The sequence below is a fragment of the Pholis gunnellus genome (assembly GCF_910591455.1).
Source record: "Pholis gunnellus genome assembly, chromosome: 11".
In the NCBI taxonomy this organism is placed as follows: Eukaryota; Metazoa; Chordata; class Actinopteri; order Perciformes; family Pholidae; genus Pholis; species Pholis gunnellus.
Genome location: NC_136538.1, coordinates 14,985,508 through 15,002,139, shown reverse-complemented (window position 1 = coordinate 15,002,139; position 16,632 = coordinate 14,985,508). Strand labels below are relative to the sequence as shown.

Sequence of the window (16,632 nt, the reverse complement as noted above, 5' to 3'; positions counted from 1 at the left end):
TTTTGCAGTGATCTCTCCATTTCTATCTTCACCGGGAAAGAGGCAACGCTCTCCTTCCTCTCAATCGGGTCATTGTTGGAGCTTAGACTTCATGCGGGGCCAAACCGGGGTCAAGCAAGGCTTATAAGGTTGGGCCTGACAAGAATGTCTGTCAAGTCCTTATCCCTTGGCCAGGGTTGATCCAGGGTCATTAATCAGACAGAGATTGGAGATGCAAGGGGAAGCATGAGGCCAGGTGCTGACCTCAGTACAGTTGCTTTGATTTTGTCTGGCCCTGACTCTTTGTGGGTGTGTGTGTGTGTGTGCCTGTGTGTGTGTGTGTGTGTGAAGTGACAGGATCAGTCCCTGTCTGATTCACAGTGCTCTCAGCCCCTCTGTCAGCGCTAATGACATTGAGAGAGAATATTAACCTCACACACTCAGCAGGAAATATCCACGGGGATAGTCTATAACTCAGACACTGCAGGATCCACAGTGGTATTATCATTCAAACACACCGAAGCTAGCTTTAAACGTTCAACAGACGCACCATGGTGTAGACATTTTCATCAAATTAATCTGCACTTCTCACATAATAACCTCATATAGCACCCAGTAACGAGCGATGCTATTCAACTTCTTCATCAACAAAAACTTTGCTAATTGCATTTCACAGATTTCTTCTTGCTTGAATTTGTTTATGCTCTCTAAAAATATATATTTTTGTTTTGCAAATGATGTAACGCTGTGTAAAGTTCAATCTGGCATGCCACCTCCAATTGACAGCTTTGTAGCTAGTGATGCTCTACACATAGGCTATCAGGAGCAAGCATAGCGCAATATTCAGAACAGATTAAGAGTGAACCCACATAAAGAACAGATTTGCTGGCGGCGCCAAACGTACTCTAATGATTTGCATTGCCATTAATAGTAATTTGCAGCTGCCTAAGAGGAGACACGTAATCCCCTTCCCATGTGTGAATTGACATGCATTCAGGGAAGGCTATGTGTGTCCTGGACGTGTGATCTTTAAATGACTGCCACCTGAGGCCTGGCAATACAGAGAGAGAAGTGCCACACGGAGCATTGACTGTCTACATGTGAGGGAGATAGGGGGGGTGAGAAAGGGAGAGCTGTGGGGGAGATAGAGACAGATAATGACTAATTCCCCATCGCCATCAGAGATGCATGTACAGAGAGACACGTTTAGGCCGTAAACTGTAGCTGGAGGGAAGAGTGCTGGAACAGACCTGATCAGCGCTGTGTGGAGGTGGTAGGAGGGATGTTGGGGGCTTGAGGGGTTGCAAGGCATTCATTTGCTTTACAGATAATGCCATCTTATTTACCACGAGCTAATCCTGATAGTGTTTTGATGCTGCATTTTGGTATTTTTTCATGTCTATTTGTGTTTTTGTTTAGGGTTAGAGTGGTGAAATCCAGCTGTGTTGAACTAATGGATACTTGTGTATTAATAGGTTGTATGTTATCCTCAATTTTTCCTTTATTGACACAAAGCTTTATAACTGTAGGCCCTCCACACTCACGACCACTCTGTTACAAAAACATCAGTTCAATCAAGTCATTCAGTATCGTATTTAACATTGTGGCTTTTTTTTTCACAACACAAGAAAACATATCTAAAGATTGGTTGAAATAAACTTATTTTCCCACTGCATGTGTTTATTAATTCAAATGCATTTCTTCGAAAAGTGACAGTAAACAGGACAAAATAATGCACGTTGATGCAGTTGTATAATGGAAATAAGAGTTAATTCCTAAAATAAGAGTTCTATTGAGAACTGTTAGATAATTACTTTAATTGCACAATTTGGTAACATGGCTAATTTGCTATATTACTGATCAAGATTAAGAGATACTTTGCACTGCACAGGGTGGCAAGAAATATCATAATGTCTCTTATTTTAGGCTGAATGGCTCTCCAGCCTCCGTCCTCCCTCTCCAGCCAGCCCGCCTCCGTTCACCTTTCTTATTAAGTTTATTAAAGCCAGTCCACATACTGGGTTGCCCAGGTCCAGTTCCTTTTCCCATTCATTACAGTACCTTATCCTGGCAGGCAATCTGAAGTGTGCTCTGAATAGTCCATTATGCACATATGAAGGCCATCATGGCCCTAGTATTGGTCAATTCATCAAACATTTATCTGTTGCCTTCTGAACAGGACGTCATTATGCCTGTCACTCTGCAGCTCTGGCCGGCCGTTTAGGATAACAGTGCATTGCTTTTCTGCACGACTGTGACCCTTGAGAGGACATCAGCCCTTTCACTGTGGACTGCAGCTGCGAGTGCTCGCCAGCTTTTCAAAGTGTCTGTGTGTGTGTTTTTGATATACGTTAGACTCGGGAGCTTTTTCAGTATTGCTTAGCTAGCTGCAGGGATGTGGCCTCTGTGATCTCTTTCACCATTTCGGTAATTGGGAAGACTTTGAGCTTGTTTTACATTATAGCTCTGTATTTAATGGCTCAGAAAAACTCCACGTTGGACCTATTGTCCTCAGTTTCAAAAAAAATTGAGATTCAACTCAGGCAGCAGTTTCAAAAACAGCGGACATAATAAGCGAGACTGTGTAACACACTCTTATTCATCTGCTACTTGAGGATATATGACATGACACTGGCACACACCATTGGCAGGAGTGACTGACATTTCAGCCAATAATGGTCGAGAGTTTTCTTCCCTCTGTTGTCAGCAGTGGTTCATCAATCACTGTGTCTGCATTAGTATTAGTGTATTGATCTGGCAGGGCTGCTCTCTGGGTCAGTGTCTCTCTCCAGCGTCCTTGTCTGGTGTCTCACATAGTTCCCTGCTTCCTGTGCTGAGTTTCTGCTCCAGCTAAATATTTGTATATGTGCTCTGTGTGCTCAGTAGGCGGGATCTTAGCAGATAATGGGGATTTCAACACATACATGCACTACTTATGTAAGCTCAAAAGCACACACACTGATGCACACAGGGCCGTATGATGTATGATGCTGAGCTTACACAGGCTAAGTGGTAGTCAAAGCGTAAAGACAGCCTGAAGTATTAGCTCTGACAACGAGGCTGATCATAATTATCTTAACAAGGAGAGGATTCATCGCCTCACCTCGTTAAAGCCACCGCCTGTCTCTGTCTCTCCCTCTCTTGCTAGTTAGAGGCTTAAGGAAACGCATTAGATCACACGTTACTAAGGAAATCACAATTATCTAAATTTGTACAATTATGTGATACAATATGACGCGAGTAAATTATTGTTCATATAGCATTTGCAAGATGTTTTCTATTGTTTGTCGTAAATTGATTTTCATAGCTAATGATATACATGAATATAAATTATATTATCAGATGTATGAAACAAGCCAACAATGGTAGTAGTAGTAGTAGTAGTAGTAGTAGTAGTAGTAGTAGTAGTAGTAGTAGTAGTAGTAGTAGTAGTAGTAGTATTTACCATTGCACTGGAACTAAAGATACATTACTGAATATTTTCATTATCACTTTCATCACAACATATTTTGAAGAAGGTGAGTTACATCAAACTGTACTAACATTATAAAAACATTTCCTGTGTGTGTGTTACATGTGTGTTATGCCTGTGTTTGCCATTTACCAAACCTCTACAGCACTGCGACTCAAGTCGATTATGCTCATTAGTTTTGTTAAGAGCAAAGGCTGCCCTTTTTTTTTAAAGAAGTGAAGTACTTTTACTGCAGTGCTTGAACTTTGTTAGTTTTCCAAGCCACACATTAAAACAAGAAAGCTTATAAAAAGTAATGAAACCAGCAATGGAAATCTGCAGAGGGAGCACAGAAGGCTGAAAAGTATTAGAAGTTCAATCCCCACACTGTATTTAATGCTGGATGGGAGTCAGTGGCTCTCCCCTGGCTGTGAATTTAACTGATTAAATCAGCCAGTGCACGCAGCAGTGGTGACATGAAAACAACAATTAATAAGGCTCCCTCCTGTGCCATGCGGCTCCTTTTAACCGAGCAGCTAATAACATAACCCACAGGACTGCAGCCCATCACACACACACACACACGCACGCACACACACGTACGCACACACACACACACACACACACACACACACACACACACACACACACTTACAGGTGGCACGAGTTAGTTAGCAACCTCTGTTCACAGAAAATGCAATAATGTTTATCCAATATGGTGTGTGCCTAACTATACATTAGCCTCACAGATTAATTGCATGTTGTACAATAATTTGGCCATTCAAAAAACAATTCTAATGAAAATCATGAAAAATCTACACGACAAACAACAGTAAATTGATCAAAGAGAAACAAAAAAAAGCAAAAATTCTAATGGGGTTCATGAGTTTTCCCATCTCTATAGATTTAAGTATTCTAGCTTAATGGGCCTTTTTGCTTTCATAAATAAGAAGCACCACGGGGGAAGAAAAAAAAAAGAAACCAGAGAAGGATTTTATAAAACTGGCACATCTCTCTATTCATCCATCTTGCCAATGCATTAATCAGACCCGATAAGAGGTTGTCAGCGAGCGGCTTTGCCAGCACACTGGCTAGGTGCTGTCAGCTGTTGTTGTGGGTATCAAGTGTGCGTGTTTGCAAAAGGTTGATGTCTTTTGAAATGAGGCAGCTCACTCCGCCCTCACTCGCAAGTCTACGGCGTATCGCTTATTTGTCATTTTCCACGCAAGAAGAAAGATGCAAAGATGAAAGATCATGTTGCTTTGTAGTTCAAAGTTGCTGCCAGTGTGTCCATTCTGTGCATCTACGTGTGTTTTTTTGGCCAGGAACTACGTATACTTGGAGTTCAAGCTGATTGGCCAGAGAAAGCCCCCAAGAAACCGCATATGGAGCAGTTGGGGTGGCAAACTAAAAGGGTGTAATAAATGGCTACCCACTGACAAGTCAACATTTTAATAGAGCCAGGTGTATATTCGTACACGGCATTGCAATCATCTATTTATTTATTTTTCATTCCTTCGTTACTTTGTAGTTAAGTTTACATCATAAATGTGACTGCATATTATGCCCTGCCCCCATGACGCTTACTGCTTTTTGCCATACATTTGCAGATTGCCATGATAGAGGTGTTATATTTACGTAGCTCTAAGTTGGTATGTGTTATGGCAGCCATTGACACGAGGCAGATCTAGAAAGGAGCAATAGTTCACACTGCAGCTGTGAAGACCTGACTGTACTTTGAGATTGTCATGTTGCAATGTGACACTGCTCACTGGAATTTATATTTACGTAACTTGGTGTCAAGGTGATCTGTTCGCTTTTAAAATTAAAATCATATTCTACGATATAATTCAGAACATTTTGAGCTTGGAGTAAATCGTTTCTATCTTGAAATGGTATTTAAAATAAAAAAATGACCCGTTGTGTTAACTTTGAGGAATAATTCCTGAGAAGTGTACAGTCAGTATGTGTCAAGGTCTGGCAGATTTAAATGTCAATGAAGTCACCCAGGACACTTTAACATGGCATGCTGACAGTGTGAAGGATTAGACAACACACACATTGCCTATGTGCACCTTCCATGACTTGAACTTTGCGGGGCCCTAACATTACTCCTCACACCACCCTCCATCATTGTAATGTCTGTGTGAATGTGTATGTGTGTGTGTGAGAGAGACAGAGAGGGAAAGAGTTGAGATGACCCTTCACCCCTCTTTGCAATTTGTCATAAAAAGAAGCGGAAAGGCAAAAGACCTCCTTAAAGAAAAACATCCTTTGATGTTTAAAATCCTACAACACTAACCCCTATCGCGGTAGAGTTGCAAAAAAAGTTTCCCCTTCCATTCCATCTGTGATTGCGAGTGTATTCCGGTTCCTCTGTGAAAATGATGGATGACAAGTTAAATTTGTGTCTGGGGAGTGAAGGTGAACTGTGACAGAGTGATTTGTCTTGGGAATGGAGGGTTAGGGTCAGGCGAAACTGGGCGCCTCAAGGCACAAGACATTGACAAATTCATCCTGCCCGCCGCATTTCTGAAGCCTTTTGTTTTGAATCCTGGCTACTCACAAGTGACCCCCATCCCTCATCCTGCCAGCCGCTGAAGGATGCCTCACCATGCCAGGGGAGCTCAGCACCACTAATTCTTGTCATTCACTTCCCTGACAGGCCCAGACCCATACACTCCCGGCGTATGAAAGAGGGAGGCTGAAATATATATTTCTGCACAATAACAGCTGACCAGATTTAGAGCCGTAACAGTTTTCCTGTTGCCTTATCTTTGCAGGTCACTGGCGGGTCTCAAAATGTTCACTGGGCTGGAAGAGCTGGTCGTTGACAACAATCTGCTTGGAAATGACCTCCTGTTGCCCAGGTTACCCAACCTCCACACCCTTACACTCAATAAGAACCAAATATCCTTTCACACTAATCACTCAGTCCATTTCTCATTTTGCTTTGCATTTTACTATCCAGACATATATATATATATATATATCAGTATCAGAATCAACAGTGTGTTTTGTTTACATTCATATGTTGATACAGCTTGCACTTGTCTCAGAGAACCAGTTTTTAATGTTGTGCTTCTGTAGGGAGCGCTGTGTGTTTCACAAGAGAGAAGAGGAACTTGGCTGTCACAGAGCCCCGCACAGAACTAGTTTTTGAACCACAGGGACCTCTAGTGGAATCAGATTTTAGAGTCAACATAACAGATGTGTTTTATTTTTAAAGGGAATAAAGAGTGTAGGATTAAAACTAGCCATCCATACAATGAGACGTAATGTTTTACGATGTATTTTCTGTTTGGACAGATCAGTTATTTTAAATGACAAAGAATCAAATCAGGATATTTGATATTTGGATCCATTATGCATAATTACACTTCTTTAACTCACTGAAATAAAATAAATCACGAATTAATTTGTCGCTAAACGCACTAGAACACCCGCATTTTGGCTCATAGCTTATAGCGGCTCTGTGTGTTCTACTTTCCACCTGAGGTAAACACGTTAAAAAACAGAGCTCCGCACAACCACCCTAAATTCTAGGCATAGACACATTGCGAGGCTGTTTATGATCAGTCAGAAATGTGTGAACTTCCCGTCTAAGCTTCAGAACAGGTTTCGCAATGTGTCCTGTTTTCCTCTGGTTATGCAGATCCTGCTGGGTAACGATGTTCACTCTCTTGCACATTCACACACACACACACACACATTTCCAGAGTCAACATTAAAACTGGGGCTCCTTGAAGTGTGCGTCTGGGACTGTGTGCTGAGTTTGGTTGTGAAGTGGTCGGCACATGCTAATAGGCCAATTATGTACATCCTGTCGTGGCACAGTGCCATTTTAAAGCTCGAGCACTGCATTAGTGCAGTTGTATTTTGACACTTTGGGGCTCAATTTTCCAAGTGAATGTATTAGTGATGAATGTGCCTGCTTAGGGGCTGTTTGTTTTTTCCACGTTTCGCAAAAGTTTTCCACGGCACGGCTCTGGGAAGCACGGACTGTTTGAACCACAGGGCATCCATCATTTTGTCACTGTTCTGCACCCGGCCACCTAGGAAATGAAAGAGATTCGAGAGAAAGGGAGAGAGAGCAGCAGCCAAATTGTGTCACTACTATATGCCAAAGCCTGCACCTTAAATTGCCCCTCTGTCTGCCCAGTCTCACAAAGCCAGTGACTAAACCCTTTGAGCACTTCGGTAAATTTGACAGTGACGTGTTTTAGTGCAGACAGGCACGGAAGGGGCTGTGCGGGTAGTAAATGCTAATGTAATTAACAGCGTTAGGTCCTTGACATCCGCCCTTTGACACCTGACTGATATCGAGGCCCTGCTGGAACACTTGGCTGATGTGACCCCGTCACTGGTGTACCTAAGCCTGCTGGGAAATGAGGCCTGCCCCAACCAGCTGGTCAGCCCGGATAACGATGAGGACGACTACCAGAGATACAGGTCAGTTACAACATGGACTGTGGCGATGTTATACATAAATAAGGAACAGATATCACTCTGACCCGTTTAGATAGATGGATAGATGATCTTCAGTGTGGGTGAGTTTATATTTCAGACAGTTTTGATACTAAGCTATTCAGAGTCATAGCTTTTTGTAAGTAATGGATTTGGAGATGTTCCTTTTTTTCAAAACATCCAGCCCCCGACATTTCACTCGCAGACTGTGGATTCAACCACATCACTCTAAAAGCTTTGTCAACTGGCCCCTTCTACACTCCAGTTTGCAAAATGGATTTCATGTGTGACTAGTCACCACCACAAATGAGTGTTTACTACCCTACCTTACCAGAGCAGATGATGCATTAAACATCAAGCTAAGCCTCAAGCCATGCAATATGACCACCATTTGTCAGGGTCCTTTACATGAAATGCGATAAAAGGCGAAAAGCATACTCTCTTTTGTCTGTTTTAGCCCTAAGTGCTTGTTTCTGACTCTGCGTTGCTTATTAATCATTTACCACCCATGCCTTTCTTAAATAATCTTTCTTCTCTCTTTTTGTACCCCCCCCCTCTCTCACTTTGCCTCCCCTTCTCCCCCTTTCCCCTCTACTCGCATGCTTATCTTGCTGGTGAGGAAAGCTGTTCTGTTTTGACTGACAACGTCTAGGGTCCTGTAATGTAATATTCATAATGTGTCACATAGTAAAACATCAATTTGAGCGTGATGCAGATTTCATGTCTGACAAGGTTAGGCTGTATGCAGGTCGTGACAGCACTGGCCTTGGGCAATAAATACCCAGCCCAATGCCTCGGGAGCTCTTGGTCTCTCAAGTGAACTACCCTAGTGCGTTGCATCGGTGCCCCAATTAGTGCAACGACATAGAAACATAGTATTCATTCATACAGCATTGTGTAGCCTGCGTGGAAATACAAGAGTTCAAGGCTGTAATAGTATATGTTAACAATGGTTACTGATTTTGCGGAGTTGTGCTTATGGGACACCATCTCCTCAGAAAACGGAAACATTATAACAGATGTAACTTGTTCTCTTTGTTTCTGCGATGTAAAGAGATTAACATATCTTTATGTGATACTTTGACCTCTTATCTTGAGGAAAGTTATCAGTTTGTCCGATCTCGTTATGTTTCAGATCAAAGAGCTTGTGCCTGAGGGGCCTCAACCACCAAATGTAATGTTCACTCAACCTTTTTTTAATGGCACGATTACCCACAATGTCTATAGATATTATTTAGTTTCTTTGTTTTCTTATATAAGTTAGTGATTGTTTGAAAACACAATTTAATGGGCCCCAAAGTTTCCTAATATCCTCAAGTAATTCCAATCAACTATTGGTTTGACCGTTACCAGAGTAACCACCTTTTATTTAGTGCATAACAGGTGAGCTAAACAAAAATAATAAAAAATGTGTCTGTCTTTGTAGTTGGAATTTACTGGTAAAATACAGTCAAATTCAACAAATATGGAGAACAAAGTTTCAAGCAAATAATTAGTGTTAAATGTATTTCTGTGAATTGTTTAACATCAGTTATTGCTTATTAATTGTATCAAACTATTTATTTACTATATAAAACTTAAATAAATACATTAAATCATAGCTAAAATAAATGAACAAAAAATCTAATAAATGATTACATACATCATACAGAATACATACTGTCTTAGAAACTTGTCTTTATTTTCCATAATTTTCTACCAAATTACAGAGTTCTTTAAAAAAGGACTTTTAAGGAAAGTATAATAGCAAAATCTAGTTTGCTCTCCAACATCCACTTCCAAGGGCAACAAAAATCCTATTGTTGTTATGACATGTTTGGTATTGCTAAATAAAGTGTATGAGTCTGACTTTTTTTTTTCTTCCAGTCCTCTCTCCTCCCCCATACCCCCCTGTGCTCTCGTATCCTCCCTCTACGGTTGGTTTGAATCATTAATATCCCTACTGGCTGACAGAGCCTTGTCATCTGCTCTGACCCTGTGATGGTAGGTTACCTATAGAGAATAACCTCCCTGCATGTCTCCCAAGGGCATCTTCACATTTCATCATGGAAATGCCCTGAACAAAGTCCTTTTACAGAGAGGGAGACACAGGATGGGATTGGGGCCTCTTGTACTTAAGTGCTGGTGCTCTCATCGGAAAAAGATCTCTTAATAATATTCCTATAAAAAGTCATCTAGGGCCATATATGACATATTTAGTGTTTTAATCAGTTGTTTTATTTGTTTGTGGATAAGCACTCTTTCTGTTTTATGTGTCTTTCGAACTATATCAGATGTTTTGTTCCTTACATTTGCTTGGAGATTTTTCTGTTCCGTGTCAGTCCAAACGTGATCCCTGCATCCCCTCCTTATAATCCTCAGGTGATGAAAACTTGACACGAGCTTTGCCATCTCCCCTCATCGCCATTGCCATCATCAATTTGTCACGGTTCTTTGCGCACAGGTCTTGTCTGTGCCCATATCCCTCGTCCTTTCTCACCCTCCACTTAGGTGCTGCATGCATGTCCTTTTTGGCTACCAGCTCAGCCCTGACATACTCGCTCCTCTATCCCTGCCTGCCTGTGAAAGGATCTGTTGTCATCTATGTATTCCAACCATTATCTTTTGACGTTTCTCTCCCTACCAATGAAAGACAAGAGCGTGTCTGAAAGCTTAGAGCGATATCTGTGATGCTGCCAGAATGACAGCTCTGGCAGACGGGTTGTATCTCCTTTTGTGCTATTTATATGTCGTACTTATTCTTATCAGCTTTGAAGGTTATTACATGCAAGAAAATATCACCATTAAATCTGCACCAACATTAAATCTCAGTAAACACGGCTTCTTTTCAAGTTTTGTTGATGCATGCATTTACATATTAGAACGTGTGTCAGTTTGATTAGTGTGTCACTTCCTTAGATTCTATGTTTGTCTCTTTGTTAAGAACAGGCCTACAAGGAGACCTTGTAAAGCAGCGGTAGTGGTACGGTACAGTTCAAAGTTGAATTGTTGTTTGCCCACAGGTACTTCGTTCTGCACAAGTTGCCCCAGCTGAAGTTTCTGGACACCAGGAAAGTAACCCAAAAGGAAATGATGGAGGCGCAGGCAAGAGGAGCCTTCATGAAAGTGGTCAAACCCAAGTCGGAAGCTGTAAGTTAAGCCCCGGTTATTTTATTTTTTTCTGTGTACACTGTTTTAAATACTATTCCCTCTGAAGTCTTGGATTTGTCACATTCATCCCTTTCTTCCCTTTTTCTATTCTTTCCTTTATCCTTCCTTTCTTCCTGTGCATGCTTGACTGTCAGTCTCCCTTAACAAAGGTCCTAGCACTGCGGCCCTTTTGTAAAGAGTCTCTTTTTACTATCGCTTAAAGTGTATGTGTGAGTGCGTTTTGTGTGTGTGTGTGTGTGTGTGTGACCACAGCCTGACCTGATTTCGTATGCATGAGCCCAGATCAAAGACGACGGGCGGCTGTCCGGTCGCGGTTGTGTTGCCAAGTGTGACATGGCTGGCGATTGGAGTGACAGCTCACGTACATGGCGCTCACAATCGCTTAATTATCCCGTGCCCGTGCACTTATTCCTCCCTCTCTTGTTTTGGGCCACACAGACTAATTAGAGTTCGGGCGGTTCATAGATATAACCAATTCACCCCTTCCCGACCCTTTTCCCCCCGTCTTCCACCCCTTTGACAATGCAATATAAATGAACAGCTTTTGCCTAGATTTGATTTCATGTAATTGTAAGGTCATGAAATATTTACTATTTGGATCAGCTAAGCTTTGTCGTTTCAAGGTCTCTGGGGCTCTGACAGTGAGCCTGGGAGGTTAAAAAGGATCCAGAATAGCAAGAGCGAAGGCATCCAATGACAAATCAGAAGCATGTGAGGTGATGTCGGGTTTAAAAGCGCACGAGAAAAGCAAAATATTTATTGTTTCAGATAAGATAGTGTTCTGTTTTAGTGTCAGTTCATGCTATGCTTTGTTCTTGATTCTTCATGCAAGTGGCAAGCGGGGAAAGCAAAACACTGAAATAATTTAACCTCAGTCTGGCATGTTTGGTAGATGGAGAAAAGTGGAATGAAAACAATGTTCATCCACTTTATATAAAACGAAACTAAGGACCTCTACAATGCTTTTTGGCAGGGTAAAGTCACTTTATAAGATTTTATTTACATAGCTTGTCAGAGGAAAAGAAATGTTTGCCTTTGTCGCCACAGCCTTAGATGAAAGGAGAGATAATCACTGATTCTAGCTGACATGATGTGTGTGTTTTTCTGTCTTTGTGTCTTTGAACCTGCTGTATATGATTATTTATTCCCAATGCAAAGTAAAAGGTTAGAGCTTTGATGAAAACGCGTCTACCTCCCATTGCACACAGTATTTTGTGTGCCTGAACATGCTTTTGCTGTCCTACCCGCAGTTCCTTATTAGCAGTGTTTGACTGAGTCTACACAATGAAGCTGAATTTTTTTGCCGTGTCGGGGCCCTGGGATGTCACAGTGGCATTTCCATAACATTTGTTTTGATTTAGATGAGACGTGATGCGTCAACTATCACAGACTTGATGAGCCATGAGTACCTCCCGGCTCTAATTGTCCACATCATCAGAGTGATTGTGAGCTGACCAATAGTGCGGGCTACCAATTAATGCGACGTCTGCAACGGAACAGGAAAGCGAGGAGAGATGATGGCATGATTAGATATTTGTGTTTGCTTTTATGTCTGGTACAGCAGGGTGTTGCTCATAACAGTGGCTCATGGTACAGTGTCTGCCATTTGCTTCATTACAAAGGATGGTAATTAGCTGTCTTGCTGTCGCCTGCACTACCATTTGAGTCTCAATTAGTGCAAGTATTGGAGGGAAAAAATACAGGAAAACAGACGCGATATAAATGTTTTATTGATCAAAAGTGTTTTGCTCTGCGTACAGTTAATTTTCCTTTAAGACTTTTATGACAAATCTCCTTCCTGCTGTTTACAGTATATAAATTGAAACCATAGAAACAGCAGCAACGGCAGCAGGGTTACGGTGATCCCTGCCCATTCATGACAGCATAAATCTGAAGAAAGAGCCCGTGCTCTATCAGATCATTCCCATTGCATGATGTGCGTATTGGAATAGTTAATGGTCTTGCTATGAAATCGACAGTGCTGAACTCTGGAGACCTCTCTTGAGTCGTATCGGAGTGGATTGTGACCACAGTTTTAACTCCTTTTCAATCATGCCATTATGGCATGGCACTGGGCGCCGCCACATGGTTTTGATAAAGCAGTTATGGTCCTTAGCACAATCTGAACACCACCATTTTTTTATAAATTCCCAATGTTTTCCATGCTGCCTACATCACAAGCGGACAGTCAATGGCCCACTGTTTTGCAGGAAAAAGCACATAAAAACCTGCGACGTGATTTGTGAGCACAGAATCAACAAAAAGTTGTAGAAAAATGTATATATGTATAAATGTATAACATCTTGAAGAGTCAAACCTTCACTGCAAAGACAAACATTTTGACAAAGAGGAAAACAAAGAAACGTGCTCAAATTGAATAGCAATGCTCACACACTGAGGTTTAATTGTTATTGTATGCCTTCATGCACGACTGGACATGACACCATAAGTGGGTGACAATGAGCTGTCTCTGACTTGTCTGAATGTTTTGGTGTTTGCGTCTAACTCAGAAGGGGCTCATTTTCTCTTTTGGGTTTTGGTTGTATTGCATTTCTGAGTAGAAAGGACAAGTAGTTTGACAGAAACGGGGGCAATGAACTGAAATGACATAGACAAGAAGAGAGAGAGAGAGAGAGAACTATATAAATACCTGAAGTAAACAAAAAAACAATGTTGGGACGATTGAAATGTTTTCACTAAACCACAACAAGCCGAGTCAGAGTGGAAAAGCCTTGAGCTGTATTTTGGGAAATTGGTCGTGTTGGAATCCTATAATGTGATAATTCTCTTTGAGGATTTAGAGGTCATGGAATGAAATGGCGTTAAACCACGTAGAGCCATTTGGACTGTGTTGGGCTGCTTTCGGAAAAATACATGTGGTTCTTTCTGGCCCGGTTCCTCCACCTCCCTCCGCTCTGCCACGGAGGCCACATTATGCTGCCGAACCCTTGGGTTAAACTGGCCATGTCTATCAAAACACTATGACAGCACATTCTGTTTTCAGATCCCAAGCACTGCTAAAAAAAAAAAGGTGCGTAGCAAATCTAACTAGTAGAATAACATTTACTTCTTGCCACATGTTTAAGAGTGTTTCACAGTGAATGAAGTAAATCCATGGTGCCCCTTACGAAGCACAGCTTGTAGCTACGTCAGCGGGTATAAATGTTCCTCAGATGTCACTTAGATTTTGCCTGAACGAAGTATTTGACTTGATTTTCGAGCATGAACACAAGTTTTTCCCCCCACATCCTTCTGCGTATAATGTAAAGCAGACTGCATTGCAGGGTGGCTTGAGCCAGCTCCCGGGTCCCATGAGTCTCTGCACACAGGGTAACGGTTCTTCAAGGGAATTGACAGTGACAGAGCCAGGAAAGTCCTCAAGTGGATCTTTTCAGTTCTGTTTTTTCTCCCCCAGACACTAACCTGTTTTACTCTGCAGAAGACAGCAGTTCATTTTAAGTTTGCACCGAAGGGAACGGTCCAAATCTAAGATAGACTGCGTGGTTTTAGACTCATGATTGTGCATTATGTGATGCATGATTGTGGCTTTTTTTTGCAAAGCAACTTTGGAAAAAGAGGAGGCATTTTGCTATAGGCTGGTTGTTTTGCTTCCTTTTCAGGTCTCAAATGTACACTGTAAAGTATGTTGCCACGTTCATCTCTGCTTGAGAGTTATGAGTTCCCCGAAGCTCTCAAACATAACAAACAGCATGCAATATAGCGCTTTGTGAATGTGCCTTCAGTGGGTTTGCTGAATCATTTTACTGAACAAATGTGTCCTCCGAGAAAACTCAAAGAATATGGTTCTCAACAGGGGAAGGCAATATAACCCAACAGATTGCTGTGGAAGCAGGTTTATTACCACTTTTCGCTCTCTGCTAGATTCTGTATTTGCACCAGCTATTATACATACAAAACTCTTATTTGTCACCTCTCTTTCATGACACGTTCCTGAATCAATATGTGTTGTATACAGCAGGTCGAGTAAGGACAGCACTGTGGCTACAGTAGGCGTTGTGGGGAAACTGTAACCATACTGAGTGCCTGTCTGCTTTATGTTCAGACAAATAAACCCACTACGTATTGTGATCTGCTTGCTTTCAAATGATGTTCTTTCTCCCATCTTACATAATGTCTTGTTATAAGTGATTGCATCACTTCAGACACTACGGTTCTGTTCTCCGTCTTTTAATGACAACATATCCAAAGTGTTAAGACAGCTGTTTATAACTGTTTGGACGTGTTTAGTTTGTATGATAGAGAAAATACACTTTGTGTTTGTGTCAGATTATTCCGAGGAGCCAAGTGTTCATTCTCGCAGGTATCTGTGTTTTCCTGTCAGTATCTGTTAGTGCTTTATGCTTCCATGTGTGTGTTTCTATGTGACTGGTTTTTGACTGCTGAAGTATACGCCTGTCCAGTGTTCGGGCCAGTGCAACAAGCCTGGTTCTGAGCATTCTGGCAGCTTAAACCGGGAGGTCACGCAGGGGTTATAAGCCGGGAAAACAACAGCAATTAGAGGGAGTGACTCAAACCGTCCACATAAATCATCCAGGCCCCGCATATCATAAACACACTGTAAAACTTTAAAGCACAATTAATTGTAAGTAATAGCGCCAAGATTGATTTACTGCCTCTTTCAAAGCCTGGAGACACGGGGTGCATGACCTGAGTGTCATGTCACTCTTGCAGGCAGAGATGATAGATGTATTACTCATTTTTGGCAAAACGAAGAGTAGAAACAAACATGTGTTTTTGAAAGGACTTTTATGAGACACTGAAGTGGCCGCGTTGCATTAACTGATTTTCCTCTCCTTCTGCTGGCATCCAGTACAGAGAAGGAACGCCTCTGTGGTGAAGCATTTGTTGTCTCGACGTCTCCTGTGTTTAGCTGTGGAGTTTGAGGCCTGTCAGAAAACAGGCCAAGGCTGGCCAACAATAATGAGATGTCTCTCCCATTTTGATATAAAGTTTTCATAAACTTTGACAAATCATGTGATCGTTCACGTAACTTTTCTCTTTTTTTTTATCTGTATAATGTAAGTCTTTGTTAAGTCTTTTTATTAGTGTAATAATGTGAGTGCCCGGGATTGGCAAGCTGCAAAGCTTTTGCTTTTTACTCATACTGTTCCAACTGGATGAATTTACAAGCCGTTGGGAAGGGCCGAGTTTTTAAAGTGATTTTGCTGTTTTCAAAGTTCCTTTAAGACACAGAAAACTACACTTTCACCTTCCAGTATCATTGACACACATCATTTCTTCAGACATGCATCAAGCAAACTCTGCACACAGATCCCTACATCTCCCAATCATTCTGTTCCTCTATAAAACTGAGCCTCCTTTCATTGCATGCCAAGGGGTTTGCACAACTCCACAATCCCTGTACATGCAACAATAGCATAGCCGCTAAGGCATCTCTTCAATTACACTTCTTATGAAATGATGCTTTTAGCTATTACATAGTGCAGCGTCCCAGTGCGTTGGCCTATCAGTCCAATCAGAGCTAATCCTCTCTGTTGGTCTCTTTGGTGACAGGAAGATGCTGCTAGCCTAATGAGAGACAGCTGGCTTAGTGTTTTCTGTGC

The 16,632-nt window shown here is 41.7% G+C and overlaps 1 protein-coding gene across 1 annotated transcript in view; it reads left to right on the top strand.

Moving 5' to 3' along the window:
• The window catches only part of lrmda (leucine rich melanocyte differentiation associated), a 188,356-nt gene that overhangs the window by 120,422 nt on the left and 51,302 nt on the right, over window positions 1-16,632 (top strand). Inside the window, exons 3-5 of the mRNA XM_079168693.1 lie at window positions 6,214-6,340; window positions 7,743-7,882; window positions 10,900-11,026. Coding sequence (XP_079024819.1) covers window positions 6,214-6,340; window positions 7,743-7,882; window positions 10,900-11,026 — 394 coding nt within the window. The remainder of the gene's footprint in view (window positions 1-6,213; window positions 6,341-7,742; window positions 7,883-10,899; window positions 11,027-16,632) is intronic.